Source organism: Manis pentadactyla, chromosome 7 (genome assembly GCF_030020395.1).
Source record: "Manis pentadactyla isolate mManPen7 chromosome 7, mManPen7.hap1, whole genome shotgun sequence".
Taxonomy (NCBI): domain Eukaryota; kingdom Metazoa; phylum Chordata; class Mammalia; order Pholidota; family Manidae; genus Manis; species Manis pentadactyla.
Genome location: NC_080025.1, coordinates 111,849,284 through 111,869,976, shown reverse-complemented (window position 1 = coordinate 111,869,976; position 20,693 = coordinate 111,849,284). Strand labels below are relative to the sequence as shown.

The 20,693-nt window shown below is 36.9% G+C and overlaps 1 protein-coding gene across 11 annotated transcripts in view; it reads left to right on the top strand.

Annotated features, from left to right (window-relative positions):
• The window catches only part of IMMP2L (inner mitochondrial membrane peptidase subunit 2), a 998,090-nt gene that overhangs the window by 180,416 nt on the left and 796,981 nt on the right, over positions 1–20,693 (top strand). The window contains exon 6 of one of the 11 annotated variants that reach the window (XR_005027164.2): positions 15,437–15,512. The exons of 9 other annotated variants lie outside the window; for them this stretch is intronic. Coding sequence is in view for 1 of the 2 variants with exons in the window: in XM_057504673.1 (XP_057360656.1) it covers positions 15,437–15,545 (109 nt within the window). In the remaining variant the exon portion in view is untranslated. Of the gene's footprint in view, positions 1–15,436; positions 18,559–20,693 lie in introns of those variants that run through there. One more of the 11 variants, XM_057504673.1, reaches the window with a different exon arrangement.

Sequence of the window (20,693 nt, the reverse complement as noted above, 5' to 3'; positions counted from 1 at the left end):
GGTCTGGATATTGTCCTGTGTCCTCTGGTCTTTATTCTAGGAAGGGTTGTCTTTGTTATATTTTCATAGATATATGTGGTTTTGGGAGGAGATTTCCGCTGCTCTACTTACGGCGCCATCTTCCGCCCCTCTCCAATTTGTTCATATTTTTAATGATTCATCTTCATCAGATCTTTGCAGTGTACTTACTTGTCTTCCAAAAAGTCTTCCCTTTTGCACTTATTTCATCAGCTTGCCAACAATTTAATTAAATTATGCAATTAAAGCATAATGAATAACTGCTAATGAGAGTGGGAACAAAATGATGCCTCTTGGTGAATGTACAACTCAGGGTGGGGGCAGAAGATCACTTGCGTATTCAAGTGGTCTACAAAGCATGCTGCCCAAGGGCATCAGCCTGCACATTCCACAGGGGCAACAGGGAACACTGGCTAACTGGTTATCAGATAAGAGATCTACCACTGTATTTGTGCTGCTCACAAACTCTTCAATTTCTCTATTCCTATACTTCCTGGAAATTCTGTAGACCTTTGAGAATTTTTCATTTATATATTCAACATAATACGTATTTGTAGTTATTAGTAAAAATGTACATATAATGGGTCATATTAGTAATTGGAACTGATGTAATCGATCATAGACTTCCAAGTAAGAGTTGTGAAAATTTTCGAGTAAATTTTTTAATGATAGTTGAATATATTTTGGTAGTAACAGTAGTGAGTGATATTACAAATTAATTATAGAGATGTTTGTTAAGCTTATCCTATAATTAGAGTTTTATCCTTCATATTTCTGTGTGTGTGCATTGGTCTGTGTTTTCTTTGTTTTAAAATGTGACACTAAAAATACACACACAGCAATTGAAATTTAGTCCCACTGCTGTCCCAAATCTCTTTTTGTTTTGTTTGGTTGCCAAGTCAGAATTCACATGATCTAGATTATTTTCTATTGCCATTTAAATCTTTTTGTTATATTTCAAAAAGGAATTTCACTACAGGAAAAAGCAGCAGGAGCTAGTGGACCATAAGAGGGAAATTTGTTGTTTAAATAATGATTATCTTTTATATTTGGCTAACACAAGAAGGGGAAAATACAATTCTTCTGTCACACAGCATGAGAAGGTAAATGGATGAGATCCAGAGGCAGAATTCACCTGAAGAAAATTTACAACTGTCTCATTAGTCAGAAATAACATTGTCGACTCAGGCCAAAATTATAAAAGGTGTCTATATCAAGCTATGTTTAATGCAGTAACAAAAGAGGGCCTTGTAGGTTGGGTTCCAGAGAAGTAAACACTGAGGTGGAGTTTGGGGTGAGATGTGTCAGGGATCAATTGCTGTGAAAGGAAGGGGAAGATAAGGACTGGGCGGAGAAGGAAGACCCCAGCTAGCCTGGTGGGGCTGGGGGGATAGGAGGAATATTGCCCTCAGTATGTGTCATGTCACCCCTTGTCTGTCGCAGGATGTGGAATTCCCCAAAGTGGGACTGCTATCTGCAGCTGAAGCTGATGTTGAATTCTACTGATTTGGAGGCTGTCTACTGACCACCTCCCCACCTGGCCATGCTGGGTCCATCCTCCCTTGAAGGGGGATCTGAGACACATCTCTGTCTTCACAGCTCTTTTATGAATATGAGGAATTTTCTGCAATTTTATCCTCATAGTATTTATAATTCTCAATATATATATATATATATATATATATATATATATATATATATATATACCTTTATCAGGCAAGCACTCACATTATTAGACATACTGATGATAGAAGCTGTTTTATCGTTCTTACTTGGTTTAAGTGCTTTTAGAATTATGTAGACAGTATTTGCCTCTAGCCACAGCAGACCTATTTTTTTCTTAATTTATAGCAAATTGGGATTAAGTTGAGGCTTTCTTTAATAGTGTATGAGCATTTGTGATCAAACATTTCTTTCTTTTTTAAACTTTTAATTTTACTGTGGTATCAAAGTTACAGAAACATTTAGGAATTGGACAAAGAACTCATGTATGTTTTTCACTCAGATCCTCCCCCTGTTATTAACATTTTATTATAGTTGCTGTATCATATCTCTTTTTTTTCTTTCTCTCTCTTTTCCCTCTACCTTTACTCTCACACATTATTATTATTTTGAAGGAAGTAAAAGTTTCAGACATGATGCCTCAATATCCCCTAGTACTTAAGAGACTATTTCCTAAAAATAAGAGTGTTCTCCCACATAATCCCAAATATTACCATCAAAATAGGAAATTAATATTGGTATAGTATTGCCATCCAATCCACAGATCCCATGCACACCACAGTTGTCTCTGATGTCCTTTATAGGTCCTAAGTCCAGGATGGTGTGTTGACTTAGCTGATCTGGCTCTTGAGTCTCCTTCAGTCTGGAACTGCTCCTTAGTCTTGCCTTGTCTTTCATTATCTTGACGTTTTTGAAGAGTATAGCCAAATAAAGCTTCTCTATTTGGGGTTATCTGATGTTTCCTCATAAACAGGTTCAGATGATGTATTTTTGGCAGAATTATCACAGAAATGATTCTGTGTTCTCGGTTCTTCATGTTAAAAGGTGTCTCTGGCTTTTCTTAGAATTTTATTCAAGGCTTGGAGTTACTAAGGACTCTTCGCTCTGTTTAATGGAGAATAACATTTAGAAACCAAGATATGGATTCTAAAGGGCCTCATTGCTATGGAGTTATCTTTGCTTTTAGGTCTTCTCAGTGAATGAAACTAGGAAGTACAGGTTTGTATGTGCATAAATATATACTCCATATTCATACATACATCTTTATCCATATATGCATGTATGTATGTATCTATAGATGGATCTATCTAAAAAATATGTTCACACTGATACCAACAATTCTAATCCAAAACATCGGGATTTATTCTTCCTTCCTTTTTATGCTAGCCATTTCCTTCTCACACTGGAAAACCTGGCTTCATTAACCTCAATATGTGTACTTGTTTGCTCAATCCCCCTGTATGTAACCAACCACTCAGCTTTGTGGGTCACCAGTTGGCTTGGCCTCACTATCCCCAACCAACCTGTTGAATATTTAGCCTTGGCCTTGTGGGTCATGCCAGCAAGGGGAATGGACCCAGATGCTTCTTAGGTTTCCTGGTCCTGTGATTTTTTTCTGTGGCTATGAAGTAGGGACTCCAAAATGATTCAGCTGAGCAGGTAGCATCTTGTATGGGTTATACATAAAAGAAATTCCTAAGTTAAAAATGGGGTTCTATAGTAGTTTAGTTTTTTAAAAAAAACATTCTAAGATGGGAGTGACAGGATTTTAGTGCTTAACTTAAGGTTTTATTATGGGTGATAATAATAATTCTGCAATGTTTGCTAGCCATTTCTGATATTAAAGAGTTTCTGAATAAGAAACTATCAATATTGTCAAAGCAGACATTTCTTTGGTTTCTTTTGGGTTTATTTCTTGGCAGTTCAATAAGCGATAGTTATTAGCAAATACAATTTTTGTTGAGCTTTGTTTATTGGTTTGCAATAATGAGAACAGTTATTGAGTCCAATAATTTTGTGCTTTTATTTTCAAGTAACAAAGTGTTCTTATTTTGTGATATCAAGGAAAGGCAGTTTAAAAGCTAGTTTTAAAGAATCTGTAGCTTTGAGAGGTTATAATTTAGAATGGAGACATGGTGGTCAGAGGAAATGAGCCAAAGTTAAAAGCCTTTTCTGTGCCATTGCATCTGTAACCATCCTCAAAGTGCTCTGCACTTTATATCCCAAAAAAGCCTCAAATCCTGTGGGTAAATGTTATCTGCAGGAACCTCATCATTTCTGAAAACAGTTCTTTTATTCTTATAGTGTTTGAACAAGAAAATACAAATATTTCTTGAGAAAAAGTAGTATTTTCTCTTTTTGTAGGACAACATATGGACATAGGGGTTGTTCTGCTATTTTTGTGTAAGTTCATTGTGATATAAAATACAAAATCAAATTTAAAATTAAAGGGTGAGAGATAGAAACTTGTATTATCTCAGTTAAATCTCCCTTGCCTCTTGTGTAAAGCAGGGGTATCAATTCTTCTTGTCTTTTGTTGTGGGCTTGTTTCATGCCTAATTTTCCTTTGGAAGATAAAATATAATTACTTGTCAGCTAAAATTTTATGGTATAGATATTTTTGCAAATAGCTTTTAAGGTGGGTCTTGATTATGATAACTGTAAGGAACACAGGGAGCACACAGGACACAGGCAAAGCAGTGCTGCAAATGTGATCATGCAGGGAAGGCGAGGGAGTGAAGGCTCATGTCATTCTTTTTCTTTAAGTACATATGTGTTTCTCACGAGTCTTTTATGATTTCTCCTGTTCTTTACCTCTTATCCCATTCCCTCCCTTTCTCTCTGATATGAGCTCATTCACACTCAAATATACACACACTCATACTTGAATTTAAGTAGTTGGCCTGCTTAGAAATAGTCCCAAATGGAGGCCACACAGGGCCAGTGTGTATATAATTGTTTTTTGGCTTTGTACATATGTGTGTGTACACACACCCTATTTTCCTATAGTTGACCACTCAGATACTTGGCTTATTGTAGATACTCAGTTTATATTTGTTATGTGCATGAATGTATGAGTCCAAAAAAAAGAAGGGATCTTAAGGACTGGAGCAAACTGCGCAAAGGAAAGGGGAAGTCTCATGGAGTTGTCATTTAGTCACTGAAGATTTATTTATTGTAGAGATGGCCACTTCAGATTATTTAATGATCATGTAAACAATTGTTTGGCTGAGTTTGCTTCTTTACCCTATCTTTTGAACCAGATTTTACTTCTTATTGATAGGGGGTAATTAATTGATCTACAAATACTTCACTGGAAAAAAGTAAATCATGCCTTAGATGAAGACAGTGATCTGGGTGCAGGACCAGATATTTATAGTTTTCCCTTCTCTTAATAAGCTCTTATTACAGCTCATTTCTGTCTTGTAACAGCCAACTAACTCAGAGTACAGTGAAATGACTTTTGTGTGATAGAAACCAGAACAAAGTACCCTGGACATTTGCCTTTAAAAACAACAATTATAAGATCAAACATTCTGCAGTTTGAACTTTAACATTTTACTACTTGGCATGGTACTGCTAGTCCTATCAATGCAAATGACTGCTTGGCATCTTTTTGAAGTATCTAAATGTGTTAGTCAGAGACCCACTTGGACAGTCAGGGTCCTGTTCAGGATTTTCTGAACTACTCTCCTAATATGCCTGAAATGCTAAGAACAGGCCATTGCTTTCCCTGCTACTTGCCTGAATGTCAGGGCCTTCCTCTTTTTGAGTTAAATTGCTGTGTTTGAAACAGCATAACCAGTGGACATCCAAGCTGTAGTTCAGAATGGGAAACCAACCACTTGTCTCTCTTCTTCCCCGTTCTGCCCAAATGTCATCTTGTCATCGAGGCCATCTCTGACAATGTTATTCAATATATTTCCTTATTCATTATATCCTACCCAACATGCCTTATTTTCCCATTAGCACCACTTGACCTATACATTATATTTATTTATTGTTTTTATTACCTGTCCCATAGGAAAAAGCTCCACAAGGGTGGAATGCTTCAATCCCTTTGCATTGCATGTAGAAGGCATTTATTTGGTATTTGTTGATGAATGAGATCTTAACATAACTCACCCAATTTATCTAAGACTTCGCTTCTTCAAGTATAAAATCGGAGTATTGGAAAGTACTTTGTGTGTATAATGTACTTTATAAAGTGTTTTGCCAGATTAGAAATTCAGTATTTATTAAATACAATCTACTTCTTCACTGTCTTTAGCTAGTTTAAAAATACACTTGTAATTACTCTTTCTGAAATGCAGGTGGACAGATTCACCTGCTGGCTGTCTTTTGGCCTCAGTCCAGGTTTCATGACTTATTTTCACTGTCTGGATCTTCCTTCCGGCCTGATGATTTGAGTTCCCATAGCTCCAGGCCAAATAGAGGAGTGATGGGCTGATGAGTCAAAAGATTGTGCCATAAGTTCTGGTCTGAGCAGCCATATTGGTTCAGATTGTTTACCCATGGTACAAAATCCTTCTGGGTCTCTTCCTTCCTTTCGTTCTTCCTAACAAAGAAGGAGAGTGCTGATGGAGCACTGCCAGGCCCTGTTGCCACCCCACAAGGTGCTGGGGAAGGAGAGATGACCTGTGATTTAGAGTAGGCACTAACCTTGACAATAAGCTCAAAGGTGAATTTAGCAATCTCCATCTGATTTACTAGGAGGGATATAATTAACTAATTTTAACAAAGTACTTAACAAAGATAGAAATAAGGCCTATGAGAGTGTAGATGAGGCAGTGATACTTAAATCTAACTGGACAGATCATGGACGACTTCCTTGAGAAGGTAACATATGAACTAGATATTTACGGACTTGAATATATGAAAGTAGGAGAGAAGATTTCAGGATGGTCAGACTGAGGAAAAGATAAGTGAAAAATAAAGACAGAGGCAGAAAAACAGTGGAAATTTTACTTTGTTGCTAAGGGCTTTTGAATAAGGGAGTTTCAAGGTAAGATTTTGATGTTGTAATTTTCTACTTTTCTGCTTCATGCCTTCTGGGGTCTGGACAGAAGAATGATTTATACAAAAGTATGGAAGCCAGCAGGGAAAAAAAGTGCTGTTTCATAGCTGGATGAATGCTTGGTAACCCTCAATATCTGTGTTTTCCAGTGAGGGAATTTGAATGACAAGGCATGGGTTTGGAGGCTTAACTGTTTCCTGCTCTTATGAGGTTCAATCCCACTTTTCTCCCCAGTTGTAGGAGAAGAAATAGAGCAAAGAGGAGATGAGGAAGTCAAGGTCTCTGATTTTTTTAATCACACAAAGTGATCATAACTACTCTGCCTGGAGGACCAGATCTTGCCTGGGCATGCACGCTCACTACTCCAACACCAGAAACAGAAAGAACAGAGGTAGGAGTAATCTGGATTCTTGCCTTTAAAGCCCAATAACTCCACCCATAAGGTTTAAACTGTGGTTCAGTGTGATAGCTGTGACTCTTCCTATAGGGAGAAGCTTGTGAGGACTTGTGCAGAGAGGAGGGGAACTCTCTTCTATACCCTCCACGCCAGATGTACCCAGGTGGAAATCCAAGAGGGACAAATGTCCCCTGTCTCCAGGACCCACTAGCGCACATTTTCTCCCTTTATTGCTCTTTGACAATCATTTCTCAAAGGTTTTTTGTATTAGAGTGTAATAAGTCACTGGCCATGGAATAGACTGAAGTTAACTTGCCCTTTCTGTGATGAATCTGTGCCCCTGGCTCTAGAACATTTGCTATACTTCAGTGTTAATCAGATACTTGGAACTGTGCAACCTCATTTGCAGTTACCCTTAGTCAAAGAAGCCCAGTGACTACTGTAAAAACTGAGTAATATTTTAATACAGAAACTACAGTTTTTGCCTGCATCTGAATCGCCATCTCTTCAGACACTTTCTCTTCCATTTTTAGAGGAATAAATGTTCTTTCTCCTGTTCAAAGTTTCCTGTCCACCTGTGTTCTAGGTTTTCCCCTTTTCTACCTCCTCAGGCCTTGCCCTATTACTTATTCCCTTTCTTGCCTTTTTAACCAGGCTCTTTGCCCTGGTTGCTTTTCTGAGCTTTTGAGCATGTTCAAGTCTCAATCATGTCAAAAAACAAAGATGAAAGCACCCCAAACCCTCCCTTGATTCTGTGCTCATTACTTTATCATTCTTTTATTCATGAGTAGGGTTTTAGGAACAGTTACCTCCGGTTGGCCTCTCTTTTTCCTGGTCTCCCTTGTGCTCTTCAGTCTTCTACAGTGTTGTTTGTTCCCACCACTCTGCTGGAATCTCCTTCATGCAGGGCATCAGTGATCTCTGACTAGCCAAATGTACATGTTTCAGTGGTACTTTGAAATGATTCTTCTTATTTGATACTATTGAATATTACTTCCTTTAACCATTCTCTGTTGGTTTCTGTGACTCTACCCTTATGGATTTTTCTTCTTCATATCTAGCTACCTACTGTTAGGGGACTTGCTCTCTCCCTTTTCTATCCTTTTTAGTGTCCTTAGTGGTGGGTTTCCTTGGGCTCCTGGCCCTTATCACTCTACAGTCTTTCCCTGAGCAATCACAGCCCCTCTTAAGGACCAGCTGCCAATTATATACTAATAACACCAAACTCTCTATCTTTAGCTTAGCTCTTTCTCTTGAACTTAGACCCTGACATACAATTGCTTCTGAGACATTTCCACTTAAATATCCTAAAAGTGTCTCATTCTTGATACATTTGATCATAACAGAACTATTCCGTCTCCTTCGTTAGCTATTTCAGGGGATGGTAACAACCTCCACTTAGTTTCCCAGCCCAGAATGTTGATACATTTCAGACGTCTATTTAGTTCACTGCAGCACAACCAACATGTAACTGCAGTATCCTAGGCATGCAAATAATGTGATGGATGGATGAATGAATAGACTAATGACTTCTCCCTCATCCCTCATGTCCAGTCAAGCACCAACTTCTGTCTCTTACTTCCTTGAACTTTTGTCTCCAATTCCTTCCTGTTCTTATTCTCCTAGATCAGGCTGTCATCTCTCACCTTGGCCACTCAATAGCCTAACTTTGGCTTCATCACTGTCAGTGAATTTTCCTCCCTCCAATCCGTCAACTATACCATTACTGAAATTTGTTATGTTAGACATATATATATATATATATATATATATATATATATAGCTTTACATATTCTAGTAGCCACATTAAAAAATAAAAAGAGGTAATATTGATTGTAATAATATTTTTTATTTGACCCAGTATATCCAAAATATTATTTCAACATGTGGCCTTAATCACATTTCAATGTGCTCAACCTGTACATGACATGCTCTATCCTCTTTTTCATACAGTGTCAGCCTGAATGCTATGTCCTTCATGAAGCCTGCCTTGACTTGTTCAGGAGAATTTCTGTACTCATGGCATTGAAAGTGTTTTGACCATATCTTGTATGAAGTATATTTTACATTGTTTCATTGATATGTGTATGTACACACACATATAGAGATACATATACTCCTATACATTTGTCTATAGCTATCCTGAAATCTATGTCTATATATGTATGTGTATCTAAATCTATACTATGTAAAACTGGAACAAAAGTTTAAAACAGCTTTATTTCATGGGGTACATTTTAGTGGTTTCTGTAATGTTAAAAAAAATTGAGGGGAGGAGAAAAGATGGTGGCTTGAGAAGTGTAGTGGAAATCTCTTCTGAAAACCACATATATTTTAAAAATACAGCAAATACACTATTCCTAAAAGAGTGATCAGCCAGTCTGCATCTGGGAGAAGTGAACATCTCACGGAAAAGGGTAAAGTAAAAAGCCACAACCTAGCAGGACCCAAGCACTCCCCACTCCCTAGCTCACTGGCAGGGAGGAAGAGAATCAGAGTGGAAGGGAGTGGAAGCACAGGACTGCTAAATAACCAGTGGTAGGAATCTACCCTGGGAACACAGACACACATTTCATGGTGCTCTGGACTTTAGAGGGGCTGAAAACCAAAGCCAGAGACTAAGACTGCGAACAGGTTCCCACAACCGGCTGCCCTGCTTTAAAAGACTTCTCAACAGTCAGAGGGCTGCTAAAGGGGCAAGGATTTAAGAGAAGAAACAGGTGGGCAAAATCGTCCTGGCACACTCAGCACAGCAGGTTGGGGACTTTCAGGAGCTTCAGGCACCTTGTTACCTTGGTTGGCAGTGCAGCCCTGAGGTCCCTCACTGCGATAAGCAGCCTGCTGCTTGTTCCTCCCCACAGGCACCTGCGTGCAAACCTGCTGTACTTGCCATTGCTTTAGACTAGCCGGAGGACAGCCCTGCCTACGGCAACAGCACAGCTTAAAGCACAGGCTTATCACTGTGTGCAGCTAAACAAGAGAGACAGCAGAGACAGGTACGCTGACTTGGAAGTATGAAGGGGCATTGCTCTCCCTGCAAATACCTGCACTGGTGGCCTGCGACCCCATGGTCACCTAGGCCAGCAGGAGGGTAGCCTCAACCACGGCAGTTTAGGGGATTAACCCAGAGGCCACTCTCTGTGCACAGTTGACTGGCACAGACAGTGGTGGAGACAGGCACTGCTACTAGGAAACACAAAAGGGCTTTGTACTGGTGGCAGAACCCGTGCCACTCACCTGTGACCCCCACCATTACCCTAGACCATGCCGAGGGTGGTGCACCCATGGCAGCTTAGGGGATTAACCCAGAGGCCACTCCCTGCTCGTAGTTGACTGGCACATACAGTGGAGACAGGCACTGCAACTGGGAAACACAAAAGGGCTTTGTCCTCCCAGCTGACACCTGTGCCACTCGCCTGTGACCATTCCCATCACTCCAGAACTATGAAAAGGAAGAAGAACCTTGTTCAATCCAAAATCCTTCAGACACCAGAAAGAGGGCTTGATGAGACTGAAATCACCAATCTTCCTGAAAAAGAATTCAAAATAAAAGTCGTAAGCATGCTAATGGAGCTACAGAAAAATATTCAAGAGCTAAGAGATGAATTCAGGAGGGAGATAAATGAAACAAACAAGGAAGGGATTTAAAAGCAGATTAGGAGAAGTAGAGGAGACAGTTAATGGAATAGAAATCAGAGAATAGGAATACAGAGAAGCTGAGGCAGAGAGAGAAAAAAGGATCTCTAGGAATGAGAGAATATTGAGAGAACTGTGTGACCAATCCAAATGGAACAATATTCGCATTATAGAGGTACCAGTAGAAGAAGAGAGAGAAAAAGGGATAGAAGGTGTCTTTGAAGAAATAATTGCTGAAAAGTTACCCAGTCTGGGGAAGGAAATAGTCTCTAAGGCCATGGAAGCCCACAGATCTCCCGATACAAGGGACCCAAGGAGGACAACACCAAGACATATAATAATCAAAATGGCAAATATCAAGGACATGGACAGAGTAGAAGCAGCCAGAGAGAGAAAAAAGATCACCTACAAATGAAAATCCATCAGGCTACCATCAGATTTCTCAGCAGAAACCTTACAGGCCAGAAGAGTGGCATGATATATTCAGTCCAATGAAACAGAAGGGCTTTGAACCAAGACTATTCTAACCTGTAAGATTATCATTTAAATTTGAAGGAGGGATTAAACAATTCCCAGATAAGCAAAAGTTGAGGGAATTTACCTCTCAAAAACCATCACTACAGAGAATTTTAAAGGGACTGCTCTAGATGGAAGTGTGCCTAAGGCTAAATAGCTGTCACTAGAGAAAAGAAAATGACAGCAAAAGGAAGTAGACCAATTAAATACTAAAAAAATTAAAAATTAAATCAGCTACCCACAAAGTCAGTCAAGGGATACACAAAGAGTACAGAATATGACCCCTAACATGTAAAGAGTGGAGGAGGAAGAAAAAGAAGAGAAAAAAGAATTTTCAGATTGTGTTTATAATATAATAGTAAGTGAGTTAAGATAGACTGCTGGATAGTAAAGAAGCTGCGCTTGAATCTTTGGTAACCAAGAATCCAAAGCCTGCAGTGGCAATAAGTACATACCTATCAATAATCACCCTAAATGTAAATGGACTGAATGCACTAATCAAAAGACACAGAGTTACAGAATGGATTAAAAAACACGACCCATCTATATGCTGCTTACAAGAAACTCACTTTAAACCAAAAAACACACACAGACTAAAAGTGAAGGGATGAAAAAAGATATTTCATGCAACTAATAGGGAGAAAAAAGCAGGAGTTGCAGTACTTGTATCAGATAAAATAGACTCCAAGACAATGAAAGTAACAAGAAACAAAGAAGGACATTATGTAATGATAAAGGGGTCAGTCCAACAAGAGGATATAACCATTATAAATATCTATGCATCCAACACAGGAGTACCTACATATGAGAAACAAATACTAACACAATTAAAGGGGGAAATAGAATGCACGCATTCATTTTTAACACACAACTCACTCCAAGGACAGATCAACCAGACCGAAAATAAGTAAGGAGACAGAGACACTGAACAACACATTAGAACAGATGGACGTAACAGACATCTACAGAACACTCCACCCAATAGCAGCAGGGTACACATCCTTCTCAAGTGCACATGGAACATTTTTCAGAATAGATCACATACTAGGCCACAAAAATAGCCTCAGCAAACTCAAAAAGATTGAAATTGTACCCACCAACTTCTCAGATCACAAAGGTATGAAGCTTGAAATAAATTGTACAGAGAAAACAAAAAGGCTCACAAACACATGGAGGCTTAACAACATGCTCCTTAATAATCAATGGATCAATGACCAAATTAGAACAGAGATCAAGCAATATATGGAGACAAATGAAAAAAACAGCTCAACACCCCAACTTCTGTGGGATGCAGCAAAGGCAGTTCTAAGAGGACAGTGTATAGCAATCCAAGTCTATTTAAAGAAGGAAGAACAATCCCAAATAACCAGTCTAAATTCACAATTATTGAAATTGGAAAAAAAGAAGAGCTCAGAGTCAGTAGAAGTATGGACATAATAAAGATTAGAGAAGAAATAAATCAAATTGAGAAGAATAAAACAATAGAAAAATTATTGAAACCAAGAGCTGGTTCTTTGAGAAAATAAGCAAAATGGATAAACCCCTAGCAAGACTATCAAGAAAAAAAGAGAATCTACACACATAAGCAGAATCAGAAATGAGGAAGGAAAAAATCACTACAGACACCACAGAAATATGAAGTATTATTACAGAATAGTAAGAAAAATTATATGCTAACAAATTGGATAATCTAGAAGAAATGGACAACTTTCTAGAAAAATACAACCTTCCCAGACTGACCAAGGAAGAAACGGAAAATCTCAATAGACCAATTACCAGCAATGAAATTGAATCAGTAATCAAAAAACTACCCAAGAACAAAACTTCCAGACCAGATGTCTTCACTGCTTAATTTTATCAGACATTTAGAGAAGACCTAATACCCATTCTCCTTAAAGTTTTCCAAAAAATAGAAGAGGAGGGCATACTTCCAAACTCATTCTATGAGGCCAGCCTCACTCTACTACTGAAACCAGGCAAGGACACCACAAAAAAAGAAAACTACAGACCAATATCCCTGATGAACATAGATGCAAAAATACTCAACAAAATAGCAAACCGAATTGAAAAATACATCAAGAGGATCATAATCCTGATCAAGTAGGATTCATCCCAAGGATCCAAGGGTGGTACAACATTTGAAAAGCCATCAACATCACCCACTATATCAATAAAATAAGGACAAAAATCACACGATCATATCCATAGATGCTGAAAAAGCATTTAACAAAATTCAACACCCATTCATGATAAAAAATCTCAACAAAATGGGTTTAGAGGGCAAGTACTTCAACATAATAAAGGCCATATATGATAAACCCACAGCCAACATCATACTTAACAGTGAAAAGCTGAAAGGTTTTCCTGTAACATAGGAAACAAGAAAAGGATGCCCACTCTCCCCACTTTTATTCACCATAGTTCTGGAGGTCCTAGCCATGGCAATCAGACAACACAAAGTAATAAAAGGAATCCAGATTGGTAAGGAAGAAGTTAAACTGTCACTGTTTGCAGATGACATGATATTATACATAAAAAACCCTAAAGAATTCACTCTAAAACTACTAGAACGAATATCTGAATTCAGCAAAATTGCAGGATACTAAATTAATACACAGAAATCTATTGCATTCCTATACACTAACAATGAACTAGCAGAAAGATAAATCATTAAAAAAATTCCATTTACAATTGCATCAAAAAGAATAAAATACCTAGGAATAAATCTAACCAGGAAGTGAAAGACCTATGCCCTGAAAACTAGAAGACACTTGAAAGAAATTAAAGAGTGCGCTAATAAGTGGAAATTCATCCCATGCTCTTTGGTAGGAAGAATTAATATTGTCAAATGGCCATCCCGCCTTAAAGTAATCTACAGATTCAATGTAATCCCTATCAAAATACTGACAACAACATTCTTCACAGAACTGAAACAAATAGTTCTAAAACTCATATGGAACCAGAAAAGACCTGAATAGCCAAAGCAATCCTGAGAAAGAAGAATAAAGCAAAGGGGATTACACTCCCCTACTTCAAGCTCTACTACTATATCAAACTAAAATGCTTCTGTACAGCAAAGGACACCATCAGTAGAACAAAAAAGGCATCCTACAGTATGGGAGAATATATTCATAAATGACATGTCCAATAAGGGGTTGACATCCAAACTATATAAAGTGCTTATGTACCTCAACAACTGAATAGCAAATAACCTGATTAAAAAATGGGCAGAGTATCTGAGCAGTTCTCCAAAGAAGAAATTCAGATGACCAACAGGCACATGAAAAGATGCTCCACATCGCTAATCATCAGAGATGCACATTAAAACCACAATGAGATATCACCTCACACCAGTTAGGATGGCAAACATCCTAAAGACAAACAACAATGCTGGCAAGGATGCAGAGAAAAGGGAGCCCTCCTATACTGTGGGAATGTAAATTAGTTCAACCATTGTGGAAAGCAGTATGGTGGTTCCTCAAAAAAACTAAAAATAAAAATACCATTTGACCCAGGAATTCCACCTCTAGGAATTTACCCTAGAATACAGCAGCGCAGATTCAAAAAGACAGATGCACCCCTATGTTTATTGCCGCACTATTTACAATAGCCAAGAAATGGAAGCAACCTAAGTGTCCATCAGTAGATGAATGGATGAAGATGTGGTACATATACACAACGGAATATTTTTCAGCCATAAGAAGAAAACAACAACATGGTTAGAGCTAAAGGGTATTATGCTCAGTGAAATAAGCCAGGCGGAGAAAGACAAATAGCAAATTATTTCACTCATCTGTGGAGTATAAGAACAAAGGAAGAACTGAAGGAATAAAACAGCAACAGACTCACAGAACCCAAGAATGGATTAACAGTTACCAAAGGGAAAGGGATTGGGGAGGGTGGGTGGGATGGGAGAAATAAGGGGCATTACGATTAGCACACATAATGTAGGGGTGGCTTGGGGAAGGCAGTATAGCACAGAGAAGACAGGTAGTGACTCTCTAGCATGTTACTATGCAGATGGACAGTGACTGTAATGGGGGCCGATTTTGGAACTTGATAATAGGAGAAATATAGTAACCACAATGCTGCCCAGGTGAAACCTGAGCATAAGATGGTGTATCAATAATACCTTAATAAAAAAGAAATTGGTTGTGACTGACTATATTGGTTCCATGACTCACAAATAAGTTAGAATCCATAGTTTGAAAAACAGATCTACATTAGCAGCAATCTTGTCCATAATTTTATTGCATTTACCAGGTGGCATTAAACTTTTTTTCCATATCTATCTCTTTATCATACTCTAAACCTTTTTTTTTCTTAAACGTTTGTGTTTCTACGGACAGGTCCAGTGCCTGGTGCCATGTGTATGCTGAGTATATATTTACTGAAGGACCCAAGTCCGAAGAGCTGTTCACATGGATTCAAAGGCAACATTTTACCTATCCCTATTAATCAATTACACACTTTGTTCAGTGTTGTGGCAGCACTGGCTGACTGAAATACAAGCACATTGGCGATGACATGGTTTTCTTTGTTCTCACATCTACTTATATCTGAATAAGGAGCTCAGATTTGTGTTCTCATTCCGGCAATATGGAAAATGGATAGTAGTAAGAACAATTTAATATTTTTTAGTTAGAATCAACTCAAATACTTAAGGAGAAACAGGTTTTATTACTTCATGTGAAGGGATCTGAAGTTAAGTTTATGTTCTGTGGTTAGCAAACTATGCCTGGTATTTTTGAAATGTCTGATGATATGATACAGTCTCAGAGTATATCAGAGATAACCCAGATGGCTCCTTTTTAGACTAGTTTTACTGCTAATTAAAGGGCTGATTTTTCTCTCACAAACTCAAGAGTGTGAATATATTTATTGTCAAAATATTCAATAGTTGGACAAGCTAAATAGGTCCAGGGAAACCTAATTGGGCATTTTCCATCTTGCATAATTCTGGTGCTTATATTTAAGAGAGACTGGGGAATAGCTGTTAGTAAAGGTATTGATTGTAAGTCTGCTGCTTTTTAATAGCTGTGTATTAACTGAAGAAGTTCAATTTCAAGGAACTAAAATTTTGAAGAAAAATATCTAAACTGAACTAGTCCTTTCACTCCCTCTTAGGTGAATAGTTTTGTTTTTATTACATTTTGAATGTTGCTGTCGGTCTGTTTGAAGAGAACCCATGACTAGATTGCTCTTACTTTGACAAAAGATCATTATCTGGCTGGAGCATGTTCTGGAGTTAATAAATGTATAATGTGCTATTTCAGAATCTTTGAAGATATTAAGTATAATCTCATTTTGAATGTAGAAGATGTTTCATAATAAATGTGTAAAAATTCTCTTGACAGAACCTTAATATGACAACTAATAAATACATAATTGGATAATTGTTAACAAAGAGACATATTACTGTGAAGTACCTTCAAATTATTTAGGTGCAATAACAAATTATCATTTTTTCCCTGAAAAATGACAAATAAATTAGCAATTATTTAATTAACTCATGTTACTTATGATGAAGAATACACACTGAAAATTTTTTTGATGGAGCTATTTTTACTGTCTTCTAGTAATTCACTTTTGATTTTTATTCAGATAATTCATAATACTAAATTATCTGTAGAGAACAGTTGCCACTTGCAATGTACATATGTATGGATTTTACTTTTTACCTAGCTTACTGTATATGTATGAGACCTGTTATTAATGTTAGGAAAACCTTAACCAAGATCATCCTGGCTTAGAAAGTTGTTCATGAAAGTTGCTATTTCATCTGTAAATCCAGACTTAGACTTACAAATCCAGATTGCACTTTTCTTATTTAATCTTAAAATGAGTTTCCATTTATTTGATGAGCAAATACTTTGCAATTACATATTAAACAGTTTTGTTTATGTGCTGTTTGATAAGATGTACCATTTTTAATACCTCTGGAATTTTCTGTTCTTGAGGTTAAAAGCCTTCAGGTATATACTGTTGTTACTATTATCATCATTATTTGAGAAAATAGCATTTCCACTTGCATTTCAGCATGGTTCCTTTCCACCATAGTCATATTCACATGAGAAGGGAACTCTTTTTGGCTCAGTGAAATATCCACATTGTTTTTCTGAGCTGCAGCCATCTAATGTGTGATTGTTTTAAGGTGTAGTGTTATGAAATCTTATTTCACCATATTTCATCATGGTCTGTTTTGCAATTTTAAAAATGACTTGTGTTTAAATACCTATAACAACTGTAATTCTGGCAAATGGATATATAATTTATATACTCTCATTAGATAATTTCTTTGACTAGCATATAAACTTTCACTTTCTGATCAGTTTAAGTGGGAAACTGACATTGTACATGGTCTTTGTTGTCTCTAGTAGGACTTTTTACTGTAAGGTTTATGAGAGGCTTTCAGTGATATATTTTTTCAAGTCTGGTGGTTCTCTGTGTACAGATATCACATTTCATTTTTCAGTTAATAAATAGTTCATATTTTACTGTCTCATTAGCCTTTCAGTAAGTGGGTTTCAAAATGGTCTCATTAGCCTTTTGATAAATATCATTTTAATTAAATATGCATAAATATGGAAAGATCTACCAGTCTAACAATGTCTATAGTAATTACAGTGTACTTTGTATTATTTTGCATACTTACAGAATTGTGTACCTATTTTTGATGCAGAATAATTACACCGTTGGGAGTCTATACTAACCTGTTATTTTGTGTTTATGAAGATCACAAGTCTATCAAGTAGGTGGCTTGAATTAATTTGATTTCACCTTTATCATAGTGCTAATGGAATTGATATTGTAACTTCTTTTATGCCAAGAAGTAAAGAATAACTTTATTCTTTAATAATGAACTCAGGTTTAATAACTTTTTGTGCTGATTCAGAAAACTCATTTGTTGCAGAATTTTTGTAAAGATAGATGTTTTAATGCAGTTGAATATTATAAAAACTGTTCAGTTCAGTTCTTCAGCTAGTCATTAATATTGTTATGATATGACAGAGGCATTGCTAGAGAAAGGAACTTTAGAGTTAGAAAAACTTGACCTCAGATGTATCTCAGATTTTCTAGTTACTATCATAAGGCCCTTGGGAGATTATAATAACACTTGCCTCAAAGGACTGTTTTGAGAAAAAATTGAGATAATGAGATTTAGTATGCACTAAAAAAGGTACATTAGTTTATCATAATAATATGTCATGACTTTTTTGTTTTAAATATATTTAATTTTGCTGTAAATTATGTTGATCAGTTTTGCATTTGTGACAATTAAAAATGTTGATTAAATGTATATGAACATCAAGCTGTAAACTTGTTTTTGGACACCTTGAAAGCCATTGTAATCAGCATGTTCGAAAACATTACATAGTTGAAATTTAATAAAATTGAATTGAATTTGCATGGCTTCAACTCATATAAGATGATTGTCATGCAATTTTGCTTATTTCCTGACATATAATTGTTTTGTAATTGTTCTGTATTATCTGTGAAACTAAATTGTAAATAAAAAGTTGATTAGAAATTATTTTTCAGGTTCCTTTCATACCTAAAAGTATTTTAAAAAATGTTTTAAACCGCTAAGTCTATTCAGTTTGTTGGATTTTAACATGATATACTTTTGTTGGATATTCCCTACAGCCCTTGATTTTAGAAGAAAAAATGGATAAATAAAACAATGAAATATTTATAGAACAATAACATCAATTATGGGGCAGTTGTATTATGCTATTAAGACACATTTATATATATGATATGTATCTATATGCCTAGAAAACATTGTGTTAGTATTCATAGCAAATTGCTTATAGAATTACTTCTAGAAAAGGTATTGGAATGGTTTAGAGTGTATATCAAAGAGTTTTGTGATGTAGGCAACCTAAATTGAGAGTTAATTTAACAAAAAAGAGGAGGGATTTATTGAATAAAGTTTAGGTGTAGCACAGTATTGAAAAGAGTAGGAGACGTAGGCCTTAGGAAGCATAGTAGAAACACTCAGTTTAAGTGGCAAAAATTTGTAGGCAGTTTCTGTGGCAGTTGTTGAGGCCTTGTAACCAAGAACCCTACCAGCATGATACAGAACGGGGGGAATGGCAGTGCACCAAAGGGAAGGGCGGCATGAAGAGCATCACAGAATTTATACTATAGAGGGATGTTTTCTTCTTCATTTTTTTTTTCAAGATATATATAAAAATAGCAGCCTGTAACATCTTTTATGTTGACAGATAGTAACCACACTAGTGGGGGGTGAGGATTTAATAATATGGGTTTAATATTATGGGTTAAACCACTATGTTGTATATTTGAAACCAATGTAAGATTGAATATCAATGATATTTCAATAAAGAAGAAAAAATGACAAGAAACTAGCATTTTGGAAGATAAACACCACAAAACACCAAAGTTCAGTCCTTCTGCCATCTTTGATGACAACCAATATTGATTGTGGATTTCAGTTGTTATATAGGAAAAACCCCAACTTTACTGGAATTTAATCCATACACTGAGTGATTCACCCATTTGAAGAATAGAATTTGAATTGTGTGCTTATTAGCACAGTCGATATCATAAACATTACCCCAAAAAGAAACCCCATATCCCTTAGTCACTGGCTTGTAAATAGCTGCCCTCTTGCTGGGTCCTCAAATAGTCTTTCCTTTGTGGGTACACACCTCTGGTTTTTCTGTGCATCCAAATTTTCTCTTCTTTTAAGGATACCAGACAGATTGGATTAGGGCCCACCCTAACAGCCCCATTTTAATTTTTTAAATTTATTTATTTTTATTAAACTATCATTGATATACAATCTTATGATGGTTTCACATAAATGGCACAGTGGTTTGAATATTCACCCATGTTATCAAGTCCTCAACCCCCACCTTACATCACTGTTTATCAGTGTAGTAAGATTCTATAGAGTCATTACTTGTCTTCTCCATGCTGTACTGCCTTCCCAGTGACCTACCTATACGATGATTGTGAATTATAGTGCCCTTTAATCCCCTTCTCTCTCCCCACCCACACTCCCCAACCCCTCCCCTTTGGTAACCTAATCCCTTCTTGGAGTCTGTGAGTCGGCTGCTATTTTGTTCCTTCAGTTTTGCTTTGTTTTTATACTCCACAAATGAGTGAAGTCATTTGGTATTTGTCTTTCTCCACCTGGCTTATTTCACTGAGCATAATACCCTCTAGCTCCATCCATGTTGTTGCAAATGGTAGGATTTCTTTTATTTTTATGAACAGCCCCATTTTAATTTAACACTTCCTTAAGTGCCCTCTCAAAATATGGTCACATTCTGAAGTACTGAGAGTTAAGGCTTTAATGTATGAATTTTGAGGGAACATAATTCAGTCCATAACACTTCCTAAATATCCTTCTTTCCCTGAATAAGTATTGACTCTGCTAGGTGATGGGTACAGAGCTTATGTTCCAAGCCCATCGAGGCAGTATGGGGTCAAACTTTGCACTTTTGATTACCCCAGCCATCCCCATACCTTCATCCCCTAGCAAAGACTCATCTGCTGTCTGTCCCTATAGATTTCCTATTCTGAACATCTCACTTAGTGGAATTATATGATACATGGTCCTTTCTGACTGGC